The 24,209-nt window shown below is 38.0% G+C and overlaps 1 protein-coding gene across 1 annotated transcript in view; it reads left to right on the top strand.

The window, feature by feature from the left end:
- The first annotated feature begins 7,535 nt into the window (after positions 1 to 7,535).
- The window catches only part of NDST3 (N-deacetylase and N-sulfotransferase 3), a 184,482-nt gene continuing 167,808 nt past the window's right edge, over positions 7,536 to 24,209 (top strand). Inside the window, exons 1-2 of the mRNA XM_019829011.3 lie at positions 7,536 to 7,826; positions 19,790 to 20,922. Coding sequence (XP_019684570.1) covers positions 19,900 to 20,922 — 1,023 coding nt within the window. The 5' untranslated portion in view covers positions 7,536 to 7,826; positions 19,790 to 19,899. The remainder of the gene's footprint in view (positions 7,827 to 19,789; positions 20,923 to 24,209) is intronic.

Raw genomic sequence — 24,209 nt, 5'->3', positions numbered from 1 at the left:
CTACTTGTACACAATGATAATAATACTTTGTTGACCTCTTATACAGGCTACAAGACACACCATATACACAGTTGCAACATGTGGCAAGTGCTCATCATGTTTTCTGTCTCATTATCATCTCTGTTGCTATTTTTGTGCAGAGGTTCTATTATTACTATTTGTCCAAATGGTTAAGTTCTTAGGCAAAGGATCTGAAAAACAGCCACAGGTGGATACATCCATAAAATGACTAAGTCTGGCTTCAAGGAATGATAAGATATAGCTTATTATTTGTAAAGTAATATAAATTAAATTGATATGGTTTTCCTGGCTTTGTTTGGTTTAAATTCTATCTTATATTGAAAAACAATAGTTTTCTATATTGAGTTACAGTTAAGATTCATAAGGGCTAGAAAACTGTTGCTCCCAGAGTAGTGAAGCTTGAATGAAAAATATTCCTGTTACCACTCCAAGCACTTTAACCAAGTTTTAAAAAATCTTTCTTTGCATAAATATGAAGTTATCACAAGGTTTAGAACTCTAGAGAGTCTCTGCTAACCTTATGCCCTGCCCTAATCAACAAGAGGATTAAGTTCTAAATGTATATTTTATATATAAAACTATAAGCATGGGGTGCCTGGGTGGCTCAGTCAGATGAGCATCCAACTCTTGACTTCAGCTCAGGTCATGATCTCATGGTGGTGGGATCCAGCCCACGCAGAGTGTGGAGACTGCTTAAGATCTTTCTCTCTCTCTCTCTCTCTCTCTCTCTCTCTCTCTCTCTCTCTCTCTCTCTTTCCCCTATGCCCCTTTCCCCTGATCATTCTCTCTCTCACTCTAAAATTAAATTAAATTAAAACTATAAGCACAATTACTAATGGAGTCTTTCAAAAGTTATTCTTTTTTTTTTTAATGTTTATTTTGAGAAGACCACTAGCATATGTGTGAGTCAGGGGAAGGACAGAGAGAGGAAGAGAGAGAATCCCATGCAGGCTCTGCACTGTCAGTGCAGACCTGGACCCAGGGCCTGAATTCACAAACCAAGAGATCACGATGAGCCAAAATCCAGAGTTGGTCACTTAACCGACTGAACCACCCAGGTGCCCCTCAAAGGTTAATTCTTAAACAAAGTTTACATACACCTTAAGAAAAATAACATTTTAAGATTTGGATTCATTTGTCCAATCAATACTTAATTTATCTTTTCCAGAGGGCTGCACGGTATCCTACAGAGGAAAAATAAAATGATCATGAATCCCCCAACGATTAAAATGAAACTTTGGAGAAAAATACCTTGCACTTAACTATTAGGTGTCTGTAATTTCATTCATCTAAGTGTATGCATTTGATTTTAAGTTTTATTTTAAGAAAAATGAATGAGAGCATATACTACCTTTTCTCTCAGAATGCGAAAGATGCTAAGCAACACTTAAATTTAATGCCGGGTGAACAGAGTTTCCATTTTCATTTCTTCTATACTACTGAGGGCACTTGTTCATGTCTGAGGGAGAAAAAGTATATGCATAAATTTTCCCCTTACCAATTAAATTTTCATTTTTTTATACCCACAGTTCTCTAATTCAAATGTTTGGTGGAGAAGTCAAAAAGCCTCAAGCCTAAAAATATTGGATTTGTCAATCCATAAGGTACAGGGCATCTCAATTTTCTCTGCTATTTCTCTTTTCTCTAACAACTTCTCATATCACTCTTTCAAAGACATTCTTTCAGAGGAGCAAAACAAAATTAATTCATACAATTCTTACTCCTTGAATATTTATTATTTTCTTCAACCTCTTGAAATCAAAGGATCAGATGTAATGGAGAAACATCATCCTAAAATGGAAGGGAATATATTCTGGGGTCTTTATGAAGCCTGTTTTCACACAATTTGAGAGAAGAATCACCCACTATGCTCTCACAGTGAATCTGTCTTATACTACATGGCATGAGGCCAAACTATAAAATGATGTTTTAATGTTGCAAGCTAGTTCAAAGAAACACCTGAATGATGTTTGGTCCTGCCCGAATATTAAGAGATAGCTTTGAAGACTCACATAGCATGTTCTTTAGTTTGATGACTGCTTATATTTCCCCATTAAGATGGAACAAAACATCAGTTATTTCAACAGTTTACACTAAACCTATAGATATGAATATGTTTACACTGCCAAACAGTCATCACCCTGGGCTTGTGATTGACTCTACAAATGTTACAACCAGCACAGAAGAACTTAAACTACTTGCATATAGAGAAAAAACTATTTCTAAGGACAAAGTATTTGAAATTAAACAGAATTGATAGAAAATAATGAATAGAGGTACTTTTTGGCTACAGAATAAAAAAAAAATTTAATGACAGGATAAAATGATTTCCTTTATCAAGGACAGTATAAAACATTACCTATTAGACTAAGAAAATAACTTATTTCTCTTCTTTAGTGTATTTTAAATGATCACTGTTGTGCAAGACTCTACCTGGGGCAGTGAAAAACACAAAATGAAATAGTGATGGAGGCAGCCCTCAAGGAGGTAAGAGTGTAGCTGCCATTTGCCTGTTTCTAAACCTTGCTACTTCTTCTTAAAAAAATTTTTTTGATAGTTTACCTAAATGAATGTATGGAGAACCAATTAAAATATTGACTTTATTATATATTTATTATGAGTAACATAAAAACAGGTAGTTTTGAAAAACAAATAACATATAGAAATAGATGCTCATTCTTACAGACCACATAAAGACAATCAGTGTTCTCAATAATGTTCCAATCCAGGGGGTCATAAAGTGTGGTCTCGGATAAGCAGCATCTGCATCACCTGGGGACTTGTTAAAAATGCAGATTCTCAGGACCCACCCACCTTGACAAAATCAGAACCTCTGAGAGTGGGGCCCAGCAACCTGTGATTTACTAGGCCCTCCAGAAGAGAATGCTGAAGTTTGAGAAGCAGCGCTCTAAGTTAGTCTACCAAGGTTTAAATCTCTGTTCTATAAAATGAGATCTGTATACCACTAATTCAACCTTGTATACTTTTCACAGGCAGTGTTTGCAAGGAGACTTGGAAACAGGTAAAATTAATCGTTCTGTGGCTTCCAAGAAGCCTGATACCCCTTCCATTTCCTTTTCTCATAACCAATCATTTTGCTGAGATTTTTGGTTTTGATATATTTTCACTTTAGCATCTCTTGAGATAATAAATAGAGTTGGGGTACACTTCTTTGAGCTGAGTTAGCAGCTACCAGCTAGAATACACTTTCTTTTAAATCTTCATGCCTTGACTTTCCAACAGCTGAACAGTGTCACTAATTACTATAAATCCAAGCTGGATATTTTTCAAGAAAAGTGATATATTTACTAGCTATTTTATGTCAGAAATACTGATGTGCTCTTTATAAACATCTGCATTTTTAAAAACTACTTAGAATAATATATTGCTTTAATTTAGACACTGAAAAATAGAAGACGATTGCAAATTGAAATGACATTCCCCAAATTCTTTTATAATCATCACTCTCCACATAGAAGCATTTAGATGAAGGCCAAAGACCTATCAAAATATACAAATAATTTTAACCTATTAAAAATTGTTAAATCTTTGTCACTGTGATTCAAAGCCTTATTCCAGAGTCATTAAATACAATAATCATTTCAACTTACAAAAGTGCATAATTTGTTGTTTTTCTCTTCTTTTTAATGGTTTCTATAGGTATTTAGTTTACAGACTCTTTTGCATTTGAAGCTGTGGGTCTGACAAAAATATTTCATATTGTCTCAAGGCTTCTTGGAGGTTGCTAGAAGCCTGAACTTCCATTTTTTGAGGTCCTTAGTATTTATGTAAATAGTAGTAATAGATAAGCTAAAGGTGGTTACAAAAACTGTGGCATATCCTTAAAGTCTACACTAACACATCTGTCACATTAAAAAATACTGTATCAGCTCAGGGCAGCTGGGTGGCTCAGTTGGTTAGGCGTCTAGCTCTTGGTTTTGGCTCAGGTCATGATCTCACGGTTTGTGGTATTGAGTCCCACACTGGGCTCTGTGCTGACAGTGGGGAGCCTGCTTGGGATTCTCTCTCTCCTTCTCTCTCTGCCCCTTCCCTGCTCTCTCGCTCTCTCTCAAAATAAATAAACTTAAAAAAAAAATTTTAAATATGATATCAGCTCATTTGGAGATGATCTGAGTTGCTTCACAAATGTGAGGCTTTGGATCAGACTGCTTTCTTCACCGCTGCCTCATCCACTGTTAGAGGGTCTTTGTTGTCTATAACTAGCATTACACTAAATTGGAAAGTCTCTCTGGAGGAAAAACTGTTCCCTGGCCTTAATGTTTCTGGGTTAGGGAAAGAAGATAGGAAGGAAAGGCTAGAGGGGGCAATGGCTGACACAGCTATCTGTTCCTTCCCTGCCTTTCTGCTGGGCAAGTGAAGAGAAAGGAAATATAGGCTGCATATCGATCTGCTACTACAGTGACCTAAATGTCATATGTGCACAGATGGGAATTTCTGAAATAGGGCTATAAGATTTAACTATCTCATAGGAAAAGATGGCATAACCCTAAAGTATCTGTACTTCCAGATGGGTGGTTGGAAGTAGCAGTCACCCATGAAGGTAGCAGTTTTCCCCAAAGCATCGACAAACTTGATTGTGCCTCCATCACATCTAGCTAAAGAAAATGCCAAAATACAAGCATAAAAATACTAAATATCTTATTCTGTAGAAGTTTTCTTGATCTTTTTTTTTTTTTTTTGCTTTGTTTTTGTGCAGGGAAGAAAAAAGAAGAAAGAAGTGAATGGCATTTCTGAATTTAACTACGTATCTGGAAACATTCAGAATGTATGGAATCATGAGTCATATCTATTTCCTAAAATCTTATAGAAGAGTATGGCCTCCTATCCCCACATCAATACATTGAAAGGCAGGGAAGTTTCCTGCTTTGCTTTTCTTTTTAAAATACTACTGTACTCCCAGGGTCACTTCATAAATGTTCAATGATTTTTTTTGATAACTGAAATGATAAATATATGCTACAGATGAAATATCATATAGATAACAGAGCAGGCTTTTTTGAAAAGGAGTACAAAAAAATAAATCCACATTCTTAAAATCCCCGAAAGGCACAAAGTGGGGGCACTAATGAAAAAATTTTTTAAAATAAACCAATCTAATACATGTCATATGGCCAAAGAATTTTATCATCTTGACATTTTTGTAGGCTACTAGAACCAGTAAAGGGTTCAGTCATTTCTAAAAGCTCTCTGTCATTTAGAGCAAGAAGGATATACAACTTTCCAGCTTTCTAAAATCCCAAACTAACTCGGGGAACCTGGGTGGCTCAGTCGGTTAAGCGCCTGACTTTCGATTTCAGCTCAAGTCATGATCTCACAGTGGTAAGACAGAGTCCCAGGACCACTCCTCTCTGGGTGTGGAGTCTGCTTAAGATTTTCTCTCTCCCTGCCCTGCATGCACACGCTCGCTTGCTCTCTCTTCTTTCTCTCTCTCAAAAACAAAACCAAACAACAAAAATAAATAAATAAAATAAAATTCCACTCTGACTCTTTCAGGGCATGGGAATATCTAATCAAAGGTCCAAATGCCCTCATAAAGTTGATAAACAGCCCAAATGTTTAATTTCTGTATCATTTGGGTCTCTCATTTCCAATGGACAGAAATTTCAACTCAAGCTGCCTTAAAGCAAAACTGAATATATTGATTAATATTTGAAAAGTGAAAAACAAGATAAGATCTTGTATCTGGATTCAGAGCTTACATAGCCCTATCTGTGTTTAAGTTTTCTCCAACTTCCAGGCATTCCTCATTTAGCTTCATTTTCAAACTTCATTATGGGGGCACAAGAGGTTCCAAGCTCACATATCATTCTGCAAAGTCCAAATAGAAGGCAGTCCACTTCCTTAGGTGGGTGTGGGGGAGGGGTGGCAAAAAAAAAAAGTCCCTGGATGGTGCCTTTACTGTCTCTGATTGGCCTGGCTTGGTCACATACCTTTCTGTAAACTAATCCCAGCTACTAGGAAGACATAACACTTCCAATGATCAGAGCTGAGTAACAGGTCACCCAGTGGGTCAGAGTAGGTGTTTACCTGAAGCAGATGGGCTAAAGGGTGAGGCAGTGGTTGGACTCGCTCAAATAAACAGGCTAAATGTTTCCATAAAGAGGTGTGAGTAGCTGGAAAACAGTCGCCACAGATAGCCACTGCAAGTAACCGTTAGAAGACCCCCACCATCCCCACTTATTAAACTCTCACCTATGTTGCTATGTTTAGTGGATCAAAATGAGATTTAAAAAATTCATTCGATTGAGGCTCCTAATCAAACTCTAGTTTTGAAGGAGCGTAACCTCACACCTTGTACCCAAAATTTTGCTTCAATTGTTGGTCTTCCACTTGTCTTCAGGAACTGGAACACATGGCCTTTCGGAAAGCTGGCAAACAGAGGCAACTCTGGTTTACAACCTGGAAGCCAACCGCCACACGCTGCCAGGTCAGGTCACCAACAGACGCCAAGACCAGAGGGGACGATGCAAGTGCGCCCCCACCGTCCTGGAGACGCCTCAGGGATTCGCACCCACTTCCCAGGAGGCGCGACCAGTCTCATCCTTGGCAGCCTCCACCCTCTGCCACCAGGGGCCGTCGGAACGGGCCGGCAGGGGCGGGACGCCCGGGATCCGCGCGCCTGGAGTGTGGAACACGGATCCGGCGAGTCGACCCCCGGCTTGAGGCGGGCGCACCGAGGCGCCTCCAGCCCGGGGCTCCCGCCCTCGTCCCCACCCCTTCCCCGGGCGGGCGCGCGCGCGGGCCGGGAGCGGGGAGGCGGCGGGAGGGCGGCGGCGGCGCGGCCGGGCGGGTCCCGGGGACGCGGTGCGCGTCGGAGCGAGCGCACGAGTCCCCGGCGCGCCCGCCACGCTCGCCCCGCAGCCGCTCCCCTCCCCGCGCCGCCTGCGCTCCGGACCTGCCCGAGTCGCCCACCGGCGGCGTCCGCGGGGACCACCCCCGGGCGGGCGAGGGAAGGGCGGTCTGCGTCGCCCCCCTCCACCCCCCCGGCCGGCTCCCGCCACCGCGAAGCCTCCGGACGCCGCCCGGACCGCGGGACCGCCCCGGAGAGTCGCCGAGGCCGAGGACCCCGGGAAGGAGGATCCCGCGGACGGCTGCAGCCCGAGGTAATCGCCAGATGACTGAGGGGGCCGGTCCTCGCCCGGACACCCGACCCGGGCGACTTGCAATGCGGACTCCGGAGGTGGCACCCTCGAGCCGGACAAGTTTCTCGCGTTTTGAAGGGGTCCTGAAACCGTTTACTCGTTTTTATTTAATTAGCCTTTCCTCTTCTGTTTTAAATAAGTGTATTTAGACAATGAGAAAAAAAAAATAGCCTCCTGGATGACTGACTGTAGGTTTATAAATATAATCCCGAAAGTTTTGCATGGTGTGGTTATTTGCTTATGCATATTTATTAACCTGTTAACTCTTCAGCTAGTCAGAAAATTGACATTTAAAATATTCTTTGAGGAACATTACAAGTTTGCTGTTGCGTTCAGGCATCGTTTTATTTATCAGCGTAGTTAGCATCTGTCTTCCCGAAGTGGTACCAAAGCCTGTCCCTTGGCGACGGGTCTTGCATGTGACACTCTTGCCCTCTAGTGCCTCACCAGCTTGGTAGCAGTTTGATGGCTAATATTAATAAGATGTTACATAACACAAGAGCACTGGGCCAGAACTGGTATTGTTGCCACTTGTGAAGCCCAACAGCCTGAGCCGTTGGTAGTGGATGCTGCTTGTTCAGTTTCCTTTATATCCATTGAAACTTTCGCAAGCATTTTCAGCGCTTTCAATTCTCATTCCAGGTAAGTGCATCTGTTTATTTACACTATCCATTAACGGCTCACCCATAATATGAGGGCTTTTGGTAAGAGATAGCAACTTTGTTTTCAATTAATCTAAGAATTTCAGGATTAAACAAGCGCCTGATTTTATTCTTGTGGAAGAAATAGAGTATTTCAATTAAGTTAAATGAGACACAGAAATATCTTATCATTCTGAGGTAATTTTAAAGCTTCTCTCCCTTAAGTAAAATTGAAGTATCAAGGAGATGATCCTTTATAATTGTTAAAGATCTCCACAAACAAGTTGTAATTATTCTGCAGCAAAATTGTTAAACAGACCCCATGTCTATTGCTTGATGGACTAGAGATTTAAACTATAGAGATTTAAACTATAACTACCTGTCTAGACAGTAATGATACTCTTTTCTATTTGATGCAATTCATTTTATAAATATTTAAAATTACATAGTTAATAAAATTAGATGCAACTGGAAAGAAATTATCAACCTATGTATTGAATATAGAAACCTTAAAAGAAAATACATGTATCTTCCATTTAATATGTCCACTCCCCCCCCCCCCCCCCAGCCAAAAGAACCCGGTTAAAATTCTTTAAGAGGTTTACTTAAGCTCATCTTCCAACTAGTTCTTCTAATATCTGGAAACTATTTAAGCTTCAAACTCATTTAAAGTTGAAATTTTATTCATATTCTTTATATACACATTGAAGTACAACATTTGTAATCTGGGAAGAGTTTTGAGGAAATCACTCCTAAGTAAACAGCTGCATCTTCATATTAGAGTAAAATAGAAATCAAATATTGAGATACATATGAAACCGATCTCCAACCCACTTTTTCTTTGTGCTTAGATAATATCATATTGTCAACTATAGAACAATGCTATTCAGCGTAGAGGAGAATGATATGGAGGGCAAACTCTCAGACATCTGATATTCAGCTGAAGGGCATTTTCCCCTTTTTCTTCAACTATAGTGTCCTATCAATATTGTATTTGAGAAGGAGGTTTCAAAATTAAATTTGAAAGAGACTCTTCTGAAAAATAGTACTGAACGTATCAAGAGGCTTGCCCTAACAGAAGCTCTTTTTTTCTTTCTTTCTCCAGTTAACCCAGTATCTACCGTCTCTCATATTTTTATTGTTTTTCTTTATGGTTCTAATGGTAAAACAGAAGTCTTCTTTCTTTGTATAAGTAAATATTGCTATTAAATTGGTCACATGAATTAATTTCTTCATAGGTTTTAGAATGAAGGATTCTTAGGTTACTAAAATGTTTTTAGATAAAACTTTTATCTCTTTCTGGAGAGATTTGTTATAGTTTAGTTCAGTTGAGTTAAGGTATACCTTCTCTTTCAGTATATTTTCTTGAGGAAAGTATTTTTTTCTGAAGATAACAGCAAGTTATTACAGTAATTTGTGGTGTAACTGAAAGGTTTGTTGGAAAAAAAAAATACTGTGGAAGAGATAACCAGGCACTTGAGGTTCATTTTTCTGGACCATATATATTCTACTGAAGAAGTTATGAGCTAGAATCTAAACATTCAGTGGTCAACTTGCTATTTCAGAATTTCAAAACCATAAAGAAATGACAAATTTTTCTTTTAATTTAGGGAATCTTAAAATGACTTCCTTGAAACCTGGTTAAGTCTTAACTGTTCTTTAGTGATTAGTGCCAACTTTTAAGCTTAAGTATGTATATGTTGAGGTATAAAATACAGTCAAAGAAAATGATATTTAAATACTTTGTGGTATATATGCACTATAAAAACAGAGAAATAGAATTGGTGATAAAAAACACTATTCTCAACTAAATGAATGTCTTGGATTTATAATTGCTTAACAGTTTAGACAACAGGAAAGAACAGAAGTTCTGTCTCCTGTGCTGTGGCTGTTGAGGACGAGCATATTTACACTGACATGCCTGACCTCTGAGCACCTGTCCAGATTAGAGAATGCTGCCAGGCCACAAAAGTAACAGCTTACATTATAATGATAATTAGTTTGAAAAATGCTACAAATTGTTTTATAATGGAATTTTTTTTCTTAGAGTACCCAATAATTGGTTGTAGAAAACCAATTGGTTTTTTTTTTGTTTGTTTGTTTGCTTGCTTCTTTGTTCTTAATAAAAACTATATCCTTAGGTCTGGGATGTCAAAAGGACCTTCATGTTACTCTAAAAATTCTTCATCAATTTTATGTAAGTTGCATAACAAAAAAAAATCAGGCTTCTCTATAATTAATGTGTATAACAAATTATTTCACAAAAACTCTGATAAATTACTGAGGGCTGAAACTTTTTTTTTTCAAAAAAATTTTTTTAATATTTATTTATGTCAGATAGAGAGAGCAGGGGAGAGGCACAGAGAGAAGGAGACACAGAATCCAAAGCAAGCTCCCGGCTCTGAGCTGTCAACACAGAGCCTATATGGGGCTTGAACTCATGAACGACAAGATCATGACCTGAGCCGAAGTCCAACGCTTAACCAACTGAGCCACCTAGGTACCTCCTGAGGGCTATAACTCTTGATTACCTATTGCCAAACATGAGCTTACAAATAAAATATTAAAGTCTTATACTAAAACATTTTAGCTTCTCAATGATGGGTATTCATTTTACATACACTGCGTTTTCAATTTTTTTTTCCTTAGGTTACAATGTTTCAGAATAACATGAAGCACCATATAAATTCTAGGTCTGGTTCTGCCATGAGAGATATACAACCCCTCGCTAGCTCTGGGCCTTGGTCCCTTACCTGGAAAATGATGTTCTCAGAGATGCTTTTCTGTCTTCTTTGTTGTCCAACACTGTGAAAATTGTTCTGAAAGATAGGACAAACAGACGTGAAAAAAATTAAAGAATAATACAAAACTTGTTGATTAGTACTGTTGTCTAGATATTTAGTAATAGATATGAAACTTTTAAAAATAACAGTTAACACTGCTAGAATGGTTACTTTGTACCAGGTACTGTTCTAAGCACTGACATATAATTTTTAGCTCATGTAATCTTCACAAAGATTATTTGAGGTAGAAGCTCTAATTATTTCCATGTCATAAATGAGGAACTCGAGACACTGAGAGGTTACCTTTCTAAGATCATATCCTTGCAAATGGTAAAGATGGGATTCAGTTTGCATCTGGCTCCAATGCACATGCTCTTAATCACTATATTATCTCTATGTTTTCAAGTATTTGTGCTTGATATGCCTCTTGATATAACAGAGGCAATTCACATACCACTTCAGATCATTTCTACCACTTCTACCCTTACGTACTCCTACATATGAAATGATCATTTATTCCTTCAAGAGATACTTACTTGGCACCTATTATTGTGTCATGCTTAAACCAGTGCCCAAGACCATTACAGGTGGTGCCTTCCCTAATGGAGTATAGATGGTCCAGTTTAGGTGATTTCTTTCTTCTCCCGTGATACACCAATTGGATTGAGTGTCTCTTGTTCTAAAAGATGCCTAGGGTAACAGTGGAAGAATTTATCTGACTTCTTTGTTGATGCCTCCATAGGATAGAGAGTAATAGAACCAGGACCTCAGATTTCCTAGGTCTCCCTATTATATTTCTTCATTGCTCCTCTCTGCTCTCTTTGCATTATCCTCTCTTCAGATTGGCTGCCTTTGCTTCTCCAGTTCATATAACCCACCCTAAAACATAGCCAAAAGCTCATCTGTAACTTTACATCTTACGATGCAGGCAAACAAGGAGAGACTTGGTTAATACTCTTGTTCCCATAAAAATGACAAAGGTTGTATTAGATCCTGAAAGCTGCATCGGCAGTAGTCATCATGCCCTGCAATTAGGCAGGAATACGTTGCTGCATACATTGTAGCTCAATTTAAGGGGATTTGAGAGACATTTTCTCCTTTAAGTCATACAGACAGAACAAAGGGCAAGCAGTAGTGGGGAAGTTTTCTTCTGTTACCTCGCTGGATGGCACAGCACTGAGAGAGGGGAACAAAAGTATTCTTTTCTTCATAATTTCTAAATACAAAGAAGGAGGGAAAATGGCAATAGAACAGCACTTTTCCATTTAATGTTTCAAATAAAACTAATGCCCCCAAGTGCAGCTATTTGCCTATCCATCCTAAAGTAAAACCACAGTTCTAGAGACAGAGTGTATTCTTGGTCGTACTCCATGCAAATCAGCATCTGCCTTGCCTACCACAGCGGGGTTCAATTAACATGACACAATTTCACACATTTTTTTCCCAGAGAAGAGCATGTTCTTTGTCAATTTTTAATACTACTAAATTACTTTTAGCAAATTCATAATGTGTTTGAGGCCTCCCAATGCATTTTTCAACACCATAAAATACAGTTAATTTTGTGAAAAGAGAATGTTGTCAAGATCTTTTAAATATCTTTCATTTATGTTAGAACCTGAAGTTCTTCAGTTATTAATACTCATTTTCCAGATGGCAATCTTTTTCTCACATTTCTTGTACTGCCAACTTCAACGTGATTTTATTTCATTTAGAAATTGATTTTTGCTTTGGGATGATGGTGGGTGTTAGTGGAAGAGAAAGGATAGGTTACAGAGTGACAAGTAGGCATGTCACTGTGCAGATATTGTAATATTTTGCAAAATGCATGTGTGCATAGATTCAGTCCTTCAGTATGTATATGGAATTGCTTATAATTCCAAAAAATAATTTCTCCCTCTGCCTTTTGTTAATGGTATATAATTAAAGAATGCCTAAAGTTTCCTTGGTGGAAAACAGGTGTTTTCCTTTTTAAAAACAGATGCATTGCAAAACAACCCCAGACATGCTGAATTCTGAAAAAATATCAGAATGGGAAAAATAGATATTTGAGTAATATCCAATGAAAGGTGTATTCTGGATGTGACTGATTTATAGCTGTGGACAAAGTGGCTGCTGCCATTCACAGTGTTTATATTATCACCTGACTGAGGCCAATGTGATTGATGGAGGTACCCATTCATGGAAGATGGTTGGACTTATTGACTACTCTAGTTTGTGAATGCAGCTACTATTTGTAAAATTTAGTGCGGGCTCTTTTCTCACTCATTTAACAATTCAGTGGGATGTTCTTACTTCAGTCACTGTATTGATATCAAGAATATAGAGGTGATCAGGACAGGTGCTTACAGATGCTTCTAACCTATGGAGAAATGCACACAGTCGCACATGACTAATTATAAGTATTGGATGTGCTGCAGAGGGAAACTAGATGGTGATGTGACAGGGTGTAAAGGGGAGACACAACAGATCTGGGGAATCAAGGAGGCTTTTGCGAGGCAGGAATATTTATGCTTAGAGCTGTGGGCTCTAGAGGATGGAGCCAGATGAGGAAATGGGAGAAAACTAGACAAAGAGAACAGCATGTGAGAAGACGATGAGTCAGAAAAGAGGCTGTCTCTTCCAATTTACCTGGAACTTGGAGGGGAGCACACCCTTGAATCAGACCTGAGATGTAAGAGTCGGAAGCATTCCTCACAGTGTCTTGTGGGGAATGTATAGAAATTTGCATTTTAATCAGTAAGTGAAATAGGCAGCCATGGATACATTTTCTGCTAGGAAGAATCAGTCAGATTTGTGCTTTGATGCTGGGCTGAGAAAAGTATAAAAGGAGCCAAGAGTGTTTATGATGAGGCTAGCTGTTGTGGTAGTTCAAGTGAGAAGAACATTGCCTCAGAAAGGAGAGAAGTGTACTGAAGAGGCGAGGTGAGTTTTGGGAAATGGAAATGAGAGGACTTGGGTTTATGTAGATGAGCCGAGGTGAGGGAGAAGAAGGTGTCAAGGATAAGGCACTACATGGTTGCAGGGAGATGAAGACAATTTTAGACAGTAGATCATAATTCAGTTTTAGATAAGTTGAGTTTTCTTGTGACACAATTCCAGTAGAGCTAAACAGTGGTTGCCATATAATGAGAAAGAATAGAGTTACTGTGAGTTGTGGTTATATCAAGTTGATAGTTCAATTTGCAATCCTAAAGCTCAGAGGAAGGAGGGTGGACTTAAAAATAAACATTTGGAACTTATTGGAGCGTGGATGGCAGTGAAAGCCGTTGAGTGCGTAAGTTCATCTGGGGTAATGGAGAGGAATGAGAAGCCCAAGGATGAACATGATGCTGGGTTATGCCTCTGACTGAGTCTCTTCCTCTGTTCTGAGACCCATCTAACTTTAGCTTCCTACATCAAAGGTGGACTTCCTATATCTCCCACAACTCTGCTTACACTGGAATGCTTGTAGCTGTCCCTTTAAAATCCTTAGTGAATTCTAATTGGCCATCTTCAGATATTTCACATTTCCTATGTTATTTATGTCATCATCATCATCATCAATATCATCATCATCATCATCAACATCATCATCATCACAGGTAACATGTAATATATTCATTCTATGTGTCTGACAGTTTTCTAAGAGCTTTCTGTAGTTTATCTCATAATTCTCATTAGAACTCTATTAATAGGTACCTCAAGTACCCCCATTTTCATATGCAGAAACTGCAGCATCTCAAGATAATACTACCCAGTATCCATTTGCTACATGTTCCCAAACTTGCATGCTGTAGTTGCTTTCCCAGGTGTATGGCATCTTCAATGCAGACTGTCAAGTTCCAATTTCAGTTCAACCTCTATGAGTGGTGGCATCTTGGACAGGTTACTTAACTTTTAAAGGGCCCAACACCATGTTGGCATGTAGTAAGTGTTCACTAGTTTGGCTGTGTTGTTGTTATTAATTCTACCTTCCTATATGATGTGATTTCCTTTGGTGATTTCCTTTCCTCATAGGAAATCCTGATGAAGTGGTGATGTTTATAACCAGTCCAACCTTTCAGCTTTCCTGTATCTGCTCTATTCCACAATGCCTGCCTAAGTGGTTTGTTGATTTTCTAAATTTAATTTACACTTCCTTGGTCATTCAGCAAATTCCCCATCACAGGTTGAATAGGCATCCCAAAGCAACCAATGGTCAGCTCTGTACTTGTAAAGACAGTTGTGTCCATGGAAACTCTCTGACATGCAAGCTGGTGTGTCTGTTCTTTAGTCATTCAGGGAACTCTTTCAGACCATGCAAGTCTGTAATTTCCAGTGTATTTTTGTGAGAACACTTCAAGAATACAATCATCACTATACTGAAGCACGTCTTGCTCTTTTTTGGCATTTAAAAATGTTGTTTATCCTGTTTCTTGTTTGAAAGATTACTGGGAATGACACAAACCCTATACCCTTGGAAAGAGAGACATTAAGCAAACAATGTTGCTAATAATATTTAGTAAGAGTTGTGATAAAGGCCTCAAACAAAAAGTAATTGTAATTAGATTACATAATCTGGGTATCTGGTCTAAAGGAGGAAGGGTAGAGTTGGTCAGGAAAGGCTTTCCTCAGGAATTGAGTTTGTGTAGCATATCCAGATGTGCCTATGACCCATTAATTTCAAATGTTTCCTTGTCTTTTTTGTCAACATCCAGCTATTTTATAGAACATTGTGATTTTGCTCTCTCTCCCTGTGCATCATTCAGTCACCTGTCTGAACCTTAGTTGCACATCATTAGCTCATGCCAATTTCCACTCTTCGCTTTTGTGTTTCTATTACTGGCACTTTCATTCTTCTAGTCCCTAAGCCTCCCTACTCCCCCAACCATAATTTATCAATAATCCTTTCTTTTTTTTTTCTCCCATCTCTGTTCATTTTCATTCCCCCTGATAACCTCCTTAGTCTGGACATTCACCACTCTCCACCTGGATTGCGCACCAGCCCCTTAGCTGGGGGTCTCGACTTCATCCCCTTCTTCACTCTACAATATAGCGTATACTCTCTCTGTTCATGTGAGTGCTATCTGTCCATTCTGGATACTACTGCTACACTAATCCTCTGTAAACGTGATTTTTATTGTCTCTTTTCTGTTCAGACACATCTAGTGCTATTTCTAAGTTGACACTTTTGTGCTTCACAGTCCTTTCTAAGGACATTCATTAATCTGCAGGACTCCTTGAATGACGTCTTATTTCTGTTTTCACCCCAACACATAGTATCTTATTATAGTCTCACTCTCAGGTAAACATTGTAACTATTTCATTTCTTCAAACTTGTCAAGTATTTTTTAAGTTTATTTATTTTATTTATATATATGTATTTATGTGTGTGTGTGTGTGTGTGTGTATTTATTAGAGAGAGAGAGAGCATGTGTGCATGCACCAGTGGGGGAGGGGCAGCGAGAGAGAGAATTCCAAGCAGGGTCTGCACTGTTAGCACAGAGCCTGACATGGGGCTTGAACCCATGAACTGTGAGATCATGATCTGAGCAGAAGGCAGACACTTAATCGACTGAGGCACCCAGGTGCCCCAACCTTGCCAGGTATTTTAATAAGCTCTACACCCAATGTGGAGCTTGAACTCATGACCCCAAGATTGAGTCCCATGCTCTGCTGATGAGCCAGCCAGGCACACCCCTCACCAGGTATTTTTCCTGACACGTTCATCCCATTCTCATATCCAGATCTTGCTCATCACGCCATGCCCCCCTCAAGCACCATCACTGTTAAAAACTGTTTTCCTAAATTTCATTAATCTTTCTTGCTCTTTGCTTTGAAACTTGTAACAAACATAGTCTGTACAGCATAAATCACTACCTAGTATGTGAAACATAGTGTTGGCTGTTTTTTCACAAGTCATTTTCCCCAATGGAGACCATGCTTCTGCAGACAAGAATAATTCTTAATACTACTTCTGTGGTGTCTCCTGCACCTAATACAGCACTAAGCCCAAAGTGAGTGTTCAACAAATTCCCAATGACTGATTGCAGAATAACCAATCGATCGGTATCTTTGGGCGGGTTCAGATTTAATATCTACCATAGTGGCTTTTTTTATCCTATGTTAGGATGGTATGATTATATTTTCTTAGTATTAAGTAAAAAAGACATTAAATCCAGCTAATGTATAGATAATTATAATCATATTAATAGTAATGTGTAACTTTAAATATAAATTATGACATTAGAATAAAGTAGAAGTGTCGAATTAACTTCTAAGGTTAATATGCCATTGTATTCAACTGATTCTACAAATAGTTATTGGGTGCTTACCCTGTGCCTGGCACTAGGGGCTCAATGATAGACAAAAGAGGCCTTATCTCCACTCTCTTAGGGTCTACAGTTAGACAAGGGAGACTGACTTTAAACAACATTTTAATTACAATAGTTGTCAAGAATTGCAAAGAAGATATCATTTCTACAATGGCCATGTGTAACTGCTGGTCTTACCAAGTTTGGAGGGTCAGCTCCATCTGAGAAGATTTCACAGGGGAACTGTGTGGAGGGGCTTAGTTTTCCACATGTACCTGTCTTCCCCACCTGGCAATGCCCCACAAGTGAAGGGCTCAGGAGAAGCTGCTACGGCGTCATCCCATGCAAAAGGAGTGACAGCAACATTGCAGTCCATTCTGAGATTTTCATAGCTAACAGACATACAGAGAATGGGAAGTAGTTGTTGGTGGATGAGGTTGCAGCAGGAACAGTAACTTTTAAGAGTCTATACTAGAGACCAAATTCGGCCACAGCAAAATGAGATACGCTGTCAAAAAGGTTTAGATGAAACTTAGAGAACCTTAATGTATCCATTTAAATATCTTAGACCAAATCCTACCCTCAGAGCCATACACTGGAATACCGTTGGCTTCAGGAGGAAACCTGAAGAGGTTAATGGAAAAGAGATGTCTTTCAGTATTTCCTATTTGCTAATGGAGAAGGTAGCTTTGATAGGTTCCTCATACCCATCCTACATACTGAGAGCAAATACTCCTCACCACTTTGCCTCATCACAGATGAGATTAGTATGAGTTACATGCCTTCACTTCTGACAATAAGAACAAACTAGGAAACACTGCTATCTGAAATGCAAAATGTGGTAATACATTTTGTATCTATTCAAAAACACTCCACAGCTAAGATTGAAATGGAGGCATAGAAAGATGTGAGATTTTGTATACTGCTGTTATACTCCAGAATATTATATTATTTATAAGTATGTACATAACTTTTAAAGTGCAATTACTTTTCAAAATGAAATAACTACAATTACAATGGAAACTCTCAGTTGCCCTGGTAATTTTGATCTGCTTAAATTATACCTACATCTACACTAGAATGTTTAAAAGAGCAGAATGTTACCCTTTACATTAGGCTTATTTTCAAGCATGCCAGATCACTTGATGGCATTTTACTTGGCAGACCCACATGTTCTGCTCCTTCTTTCTTTGCAGTGTCCCTCAGACTTGTCCCTTCCCACGTTCTTCCCGACCTATGATCACTAACAGTGGCTGGCTTATGAGAAATGAGCCTGCACTGGCTTGCCAGCCTTGACTCTGACAGTGCTCTAGGATGTCTTCCATGTATTATCAGCTCATTTTCCGGAAAAATCTCACGCTTCTCATGTTATTCTCCAAATCAGGGAAGTATAAAGGTTCCATGTGGGTTTTCTCAACCATGAATTTCTGCACTATCAAATCTCTCCATAACTTGAGTTACCTATACTCTGTGAAAATTTATTTTTTAGGTATTTCATACCATTGCCTTCCACTCCTCATCAGTATTCCTTGCCCAATATGGTTCTCACTCCTGCCTCTATAAAATTTCCTCTATCTCAGATGCCTACTTTTATTACCCTCCTCCTTCAAGGCTCTACCCAAATCCTATGTCCCCTTGATACAGACTTCCCCACTTGCCATGGTCTCTTTTCTTGTCTCATTACAGTCATTTGTCTCTAATCAGCAACCATATATTATTGTCATGCTTGTCACTGTATCTATAATTTTGGACGCTTTAAAAATTCACTATGTTGACCATTTATGTTTTAAATAGAAAGACAGTTACCCCATAAATATTTGAATGAATGACAGAGGTACCCTAAACATTTGAATGAATAATTACAATATATAATTTACAGGATAAATATCCTATTTATAAGTATCCTATTTATCCTACAAACATCCTACAGTTATACTCCAGGATGTATTATTCATAAAGATAAACATATATTATTCAAAGTACTGTTCGCTGCTAATTTCATGGGTGAATATCACAGGATCTTAGAGCCAAAATGTTCTTGGATCATTTATTCTAACCTTATCATTTTACTTAGAAGGTACTGGGGCCAAAGTGACACAATTAATAAGAGGTAGAGGTGCAGTGAACCCTTGCAGCCTGCCTTATGGATAGTACCTTTCTTAATCTTTTTTTTTTCTTTGTATTCTATGATATTTCCAGGACCATAAGACTCTAATAAACTTCTGCTCTAAGAAGCCCTCATTTTTCTTTCTTGTTATTTTTCAAAAGCTACTACATTTTTCGAAGATTAGTAAGACTTTAAAGGGATTTGAAACTATAGCATGACAAGGTATTTCAGGAAGTTTTAGTTATTTTCATTGATTCAAAAAAAACACTTATATAGTACTTTTTTCATGTAATTAATGAGCTCTTTTCCAAAAATCAGAATCTAATGTCTTAATTGGAGCACTTAATGAAATATGTCCAAACTTCTTTGAATTTTCAGTATATGTAGTTAAATACATATGCAGTGTGTGTGCATTACATGATGTGGCAGTGTGTGGCTCCAGTGACCTCTTTGGGGTCTTAGTTATATATTACAGAGTTTGATGCAAAGCTCGATGAATAAAAGGAAATTTCTTGTTAGCCCAGTGTATTTTCTATACAAAGGATAGAGATAGTGTGTTCAGTGGAGCCCTTTTCCTGTTTCTGTCCCTCCCATGTCCTCATCCAGATCTGGGCAAAAGAAAAAGAGGTTTTCGTGCTAACCATACACTATGGGAGAAACAAAAAGGCTTTCTTACCAACCATACACCAGTCCATCTGCCTAACAGCTTGCCATTTGTGCCAATCAGCAGGACAAAACCTTGCTCACTTAATGCTGCAGAATGAATGTATGATATCCTATTCTATTTTATTCTGCTTTTCAGACTATATTTTCTGTGAGTCCTGATCAAGTGATACAAATGCGCTGCAATGGTGACATAAACTATCGACTGAGACTGGAAAAGTAGCTGAACACCATCTTTTCTTCTTTTTTATGGTGCTTCTATTGGAACAGTCTGAGGAAAGCATATACAGCATGAGTTTTATCATGAAGCTTCACAGACACTTTCAAAGGACCGTTATTCTGCTTGCCACATTTTGTATGGTGAGCATTATTATTTCTGCATATTACCTGTACAGTGGCTACAAACAGGAAAATGAACCCTCTGAGCTAATGTCAGAAGTAGACTGTGGGGACTTCCAGCACCCACCATACAGGCTCATGGAAGTCAAGACAATGAAGCTTTCTGATGCCCCGAAGACAGACCCCACAGTCCTGGTGTTTGTGGAGAGCCAATACTCATCACTTGGTCAAGACATAATTATGATTCTAGAATCCAGTAGATTCCAGTATCACATTGAAATTGCTCCTGGAAAGGGGGATCTCCCAGCACTTATAGAAAAAGCAAAAGGCAAATATATTCTCGTTATTTATGAGAATATTTTAAAGTATATAAACATGGACTCTTGGAACCGAAGCCTGTTAGATAAATACTGTGTGGAATATGGTGTGGGTGTCATTGGATTCCACAAAACTAGTGAGAAGAGCTCACAGAGCTTTCAGTTAAAAGGTTTCCCTTTTTCCATATACGGAAATCTTGCAGTAAAAGATTGTTGTATTAATCCTCATTCTCCATTGCTTCGTGTGACCAAATCTTCCAAACTTGAAAAAGGTTCTTTACCTGGAACTGACTGGACAGTGTTCCAGATTAATCACTCAGCCTACCAACCGGTAATATTTGCCAAAGTAAAGACCTCAGAAAACCTTTCTCCTCCTATCTCTAAAGGTGCTTTTTATGCCACTGTCATACATGACTTGGGACTTCATGATGGAATTCAAAGAGTTTTTTTTGGCAACAACTTGAACTTTTGGTTGCACAAGCTCATCTTCATAGATGCTGTCTCCTTCTTGTCAGGAAACAGGCTGACACTGTCCTTGGACAGGTATATTCTTGTGGATATTGATGATATTTTTGTGGGAAAGGAGGGGACAAGAATGAACACCAATGACGTTAAGGTAAGGCTTTTTACCTCAAAGTTTCAAAGTTTAGGTTATCTTTCAGTAGGTTTACCAACTGTCTCGGATTTTCTGGGGCTACGGGATTTCCCAGGACGTGGGATTTCAATTTTATTGGAATGTCTTAGGCAAACTGGGATGAATTGGCTACCCTCAGCTATATTTGAGATATAGGGCTATTTCTCTCTGAATTAAGAAAAATGAAAGCTGTGCTAAAGGATTGAGTGTGGCAGGATCCTGAAGTGTTTTTCTATGTGTATGTAAAACTAGAGTAAAAACCAACTTGTTTACTTAACTTTCCAGAAACTATCTACCTTTGAAAACTCTTACTAAGACTTTAGTTCATTTAAATATGAAATCAAAGTGAATTTGTTTTAATGAAAATAAATACTCCCACAAATTTTCAAGAATTAAATATCTCATAAGTAGCAAGTTCAGATATTTTTGGAAGTCAAATGTGCAACTCATTTTCTCTTATATTTTTTTGAAACTGAAAATCAGCACTACTAAATATGGAGAGCTATGAATACACAAGCTTACTTATTCGTATATAAACATAAGGATTTAAATTAAGTTTCAGAATTCATTGAACACTTCTGGTACATATATGAAGCTCATTATACTTCATTTAAATGCTATTCAATTTTTTTATTGTGTAAAACTACTGCCCTTAAATAGAAAACACTTATTTGAAGATAGTTGATTATTGTGAATGACTTGTGTTATATAAACAATGGGTTGTTTAATGTTAATAAAATTTAAAATGAAAATCATCTACACTTATCTTACTTTCCCACTCAAAATACTATAGGTTTCTATCTTCCTTGTACTGCATAATGATTTCTCATAAAAGTAAAAGGAGAGATTTTGATACATATTTTTTAAAATTCTGTACAGCTTTGACCTTCTGGTAAAATACAAAGGACTAAATCAGATGGAAAAAAAAAAATCTTGAAAACTGCATTCTTTTCTATAGACACTATACATCTGGCAAATAATAGTAATGTTCATCACACTAGTTAAATAAGCTAAGAATACCAGAGGGACCATTAAATGTTACAAGAGTGTGTGAAAACTGAAAAGAAAAAAAAATCCATATTTTTAACAATATTTTAGACTCTTCTTTTTAACTCAATAAAAATGAATTAATAAAGAAGTTGTACCTAAGTTTTCATTAAGTCTTACGAAATATGCTTTGAAAATTGTAGCTAAATTAAAACCAAGTTAGTAGTTTAAACATTATGCACTTGAAAATTACAAACAGTATATAATTCTCTGCCAATATTTTCATTTCAAAATATTATGATAAAAATGTTTTTAAAGTTTTATTTCTGAAGTATAATTCTTTAAAACTGGCAAGATATGTTCTTATGCCATTTAAACATGTGCTAGATAAATCTCTGAGTTTTATATGCAAACCTACTATATGCCTAAAGTTATACAAAATATAAAACGCCTTTAGTATTCTCAAGGTTAAGCCATTTTTAAGGGGTATAAAAAATTAAACACTTTACAATTGAACACATTTAATAAGAATTCAGCATGTACAAAATATTTAATGAATTTCTCATTTATGTGGGAATATATTTTCTAACCAATCTGAAGGCTTAAAGGAAAGTATATTTAGAATTATTTGAGCTTTTAAACTACTTGTAAGTTATATCTGTGATTGAGCATCAAAACATTAATTCATTGTATGCAGTTACCCTGAGAGTCTAAACATTTTTCCTTTCTTTCTTTCTTTCTTTCTTTCTTTCTTTCTTTCTTTCTTTCTTTCTTCCTTTCTTCCTTTCTTCCTTTCTTCCTTTCTTTCTTTCTTTCTTTCGTTTATTCATTCTGTAACTAGTTATTAAGCATATACTACATGTGAAGTATTTTTGATAATATGTAGGTAGAATCATAAGCCATAGCCCCATTCCTTTAGAAGAGAGGGTGGTGGTGGGCGCCTGGGTGGCTTAGTCGGTTAAGCATCCGACTTCTGCTCAGGTCACGATCTCGCGGTCCGTGAGTTCGAGCCCCGCATCGGGCTCTGGGCTGATGGCTCGGAGCCTGGAGCCTGTTTCCGCTTCTGTGTCTCCCTCTCTCTCTGCCCCTCCCCCGTTCATGCTCTGTCTCTCTCTGTCTCAGAAATAAATAAAAACGTTAAAAAAAATTTTTTTTTTAAAAAAAAAGAAGAGAGGGTGGGGGGAAGGATAGTAATAAAGCCCAGAAAGCACATAGTTGGTGATTGGGTTGACCATCTACCTGCTCAGTAACTGATTGGGCCATACCACATGCCAGGCACAGAGGCACACACTGGGGATACAAAGGTAAATAAGCATTACTCCTCTTTTAAGAAGTTTATAGTCTTGGGGGTGGGTGTGGGGCGCTGATAAGTAGGTAATAGTTTGCTTGTGGTAAATACAATAGTAAAGGTGTCTACATGGGTTTATATAAGTAAACACTATACTATGTGCTATGTACCTGAAACTATTAAGTTCTATTAAGTAGGATTTTGAGGCAAGGCTAGAGCAATATGATGATTTGGGAGGCTATAGAAGTGATACTTCAGACAAAAGGAAATTTCTTGAAACTAGGAAATGATAAAGAATGGAGAGAGAAGGACCAATTGAACTATTTAGGAGGTAAAATTGAACAACTTACTGGATCAGTGGAGATGAAAAAGAATATAATCAAGGATAACATTAAAATTTTTAGCATAGGTGAATTATAGTTGGTTATTACAATGACAAAGAGGAGAGAGCAAGAAGATCATAGTGAAGGTAATTAAAAGGCCATATTAAAAATGCTAAATTATCGAAGTGCCTCTGAGATATACAGGTACAGATGTTTAGCAGGTAGTTGGCTCACAAGATAAGTCTGGATAGCAAGTATAGTTTCTATCTAGGGAAGGGCTCAAAGCATGAAAGTATGTGAGATCATCCAGGGAAAGGGTTTATAGAATAATAAGGGAAGAAGACTAAGTATGGAATCTTAAGAAAAAGCATCTTTCAGAAAACAAGTGGAGAGAGATGATCTCATTAATCAGAGTCAAAAAGAATAGTATCAAAGACTAAGAAACCATGATGTTATACAGTAGTCCTCCCTTATCTGTGGTTTTGTTTTCCATAGTTTTAGATACCAGCAGTCAACCATGGTCAGGAAGCAGATGATCCTCCTGACTCAAGGTCATGAGGTCAGTAATAGCCTAACATACATCACAATGCCTACGTCGTTCACCTCACTTCATCTTCTTGCTAGGCATTTTGTCATCTCACATCATCACAAGAAGGATGAGGACAGTACAA

The sequence above is a fragment of the Felis catus genome, chromosome B1 (genome assembly GCF_018350175.1).
Source record: "Felis catus isolate Fca126 chromosome B1, F.catus_Fca126_mat1.0, whole genome shotgun sequence".
NCBI lineage: Eukaryota > Metazoa > Chordata > Mammalia > Carnivora > Felidae > Felis > Felis catus.
This window is presented reverse-complemented; position numbering and strand designations above follow the sequence as displayed.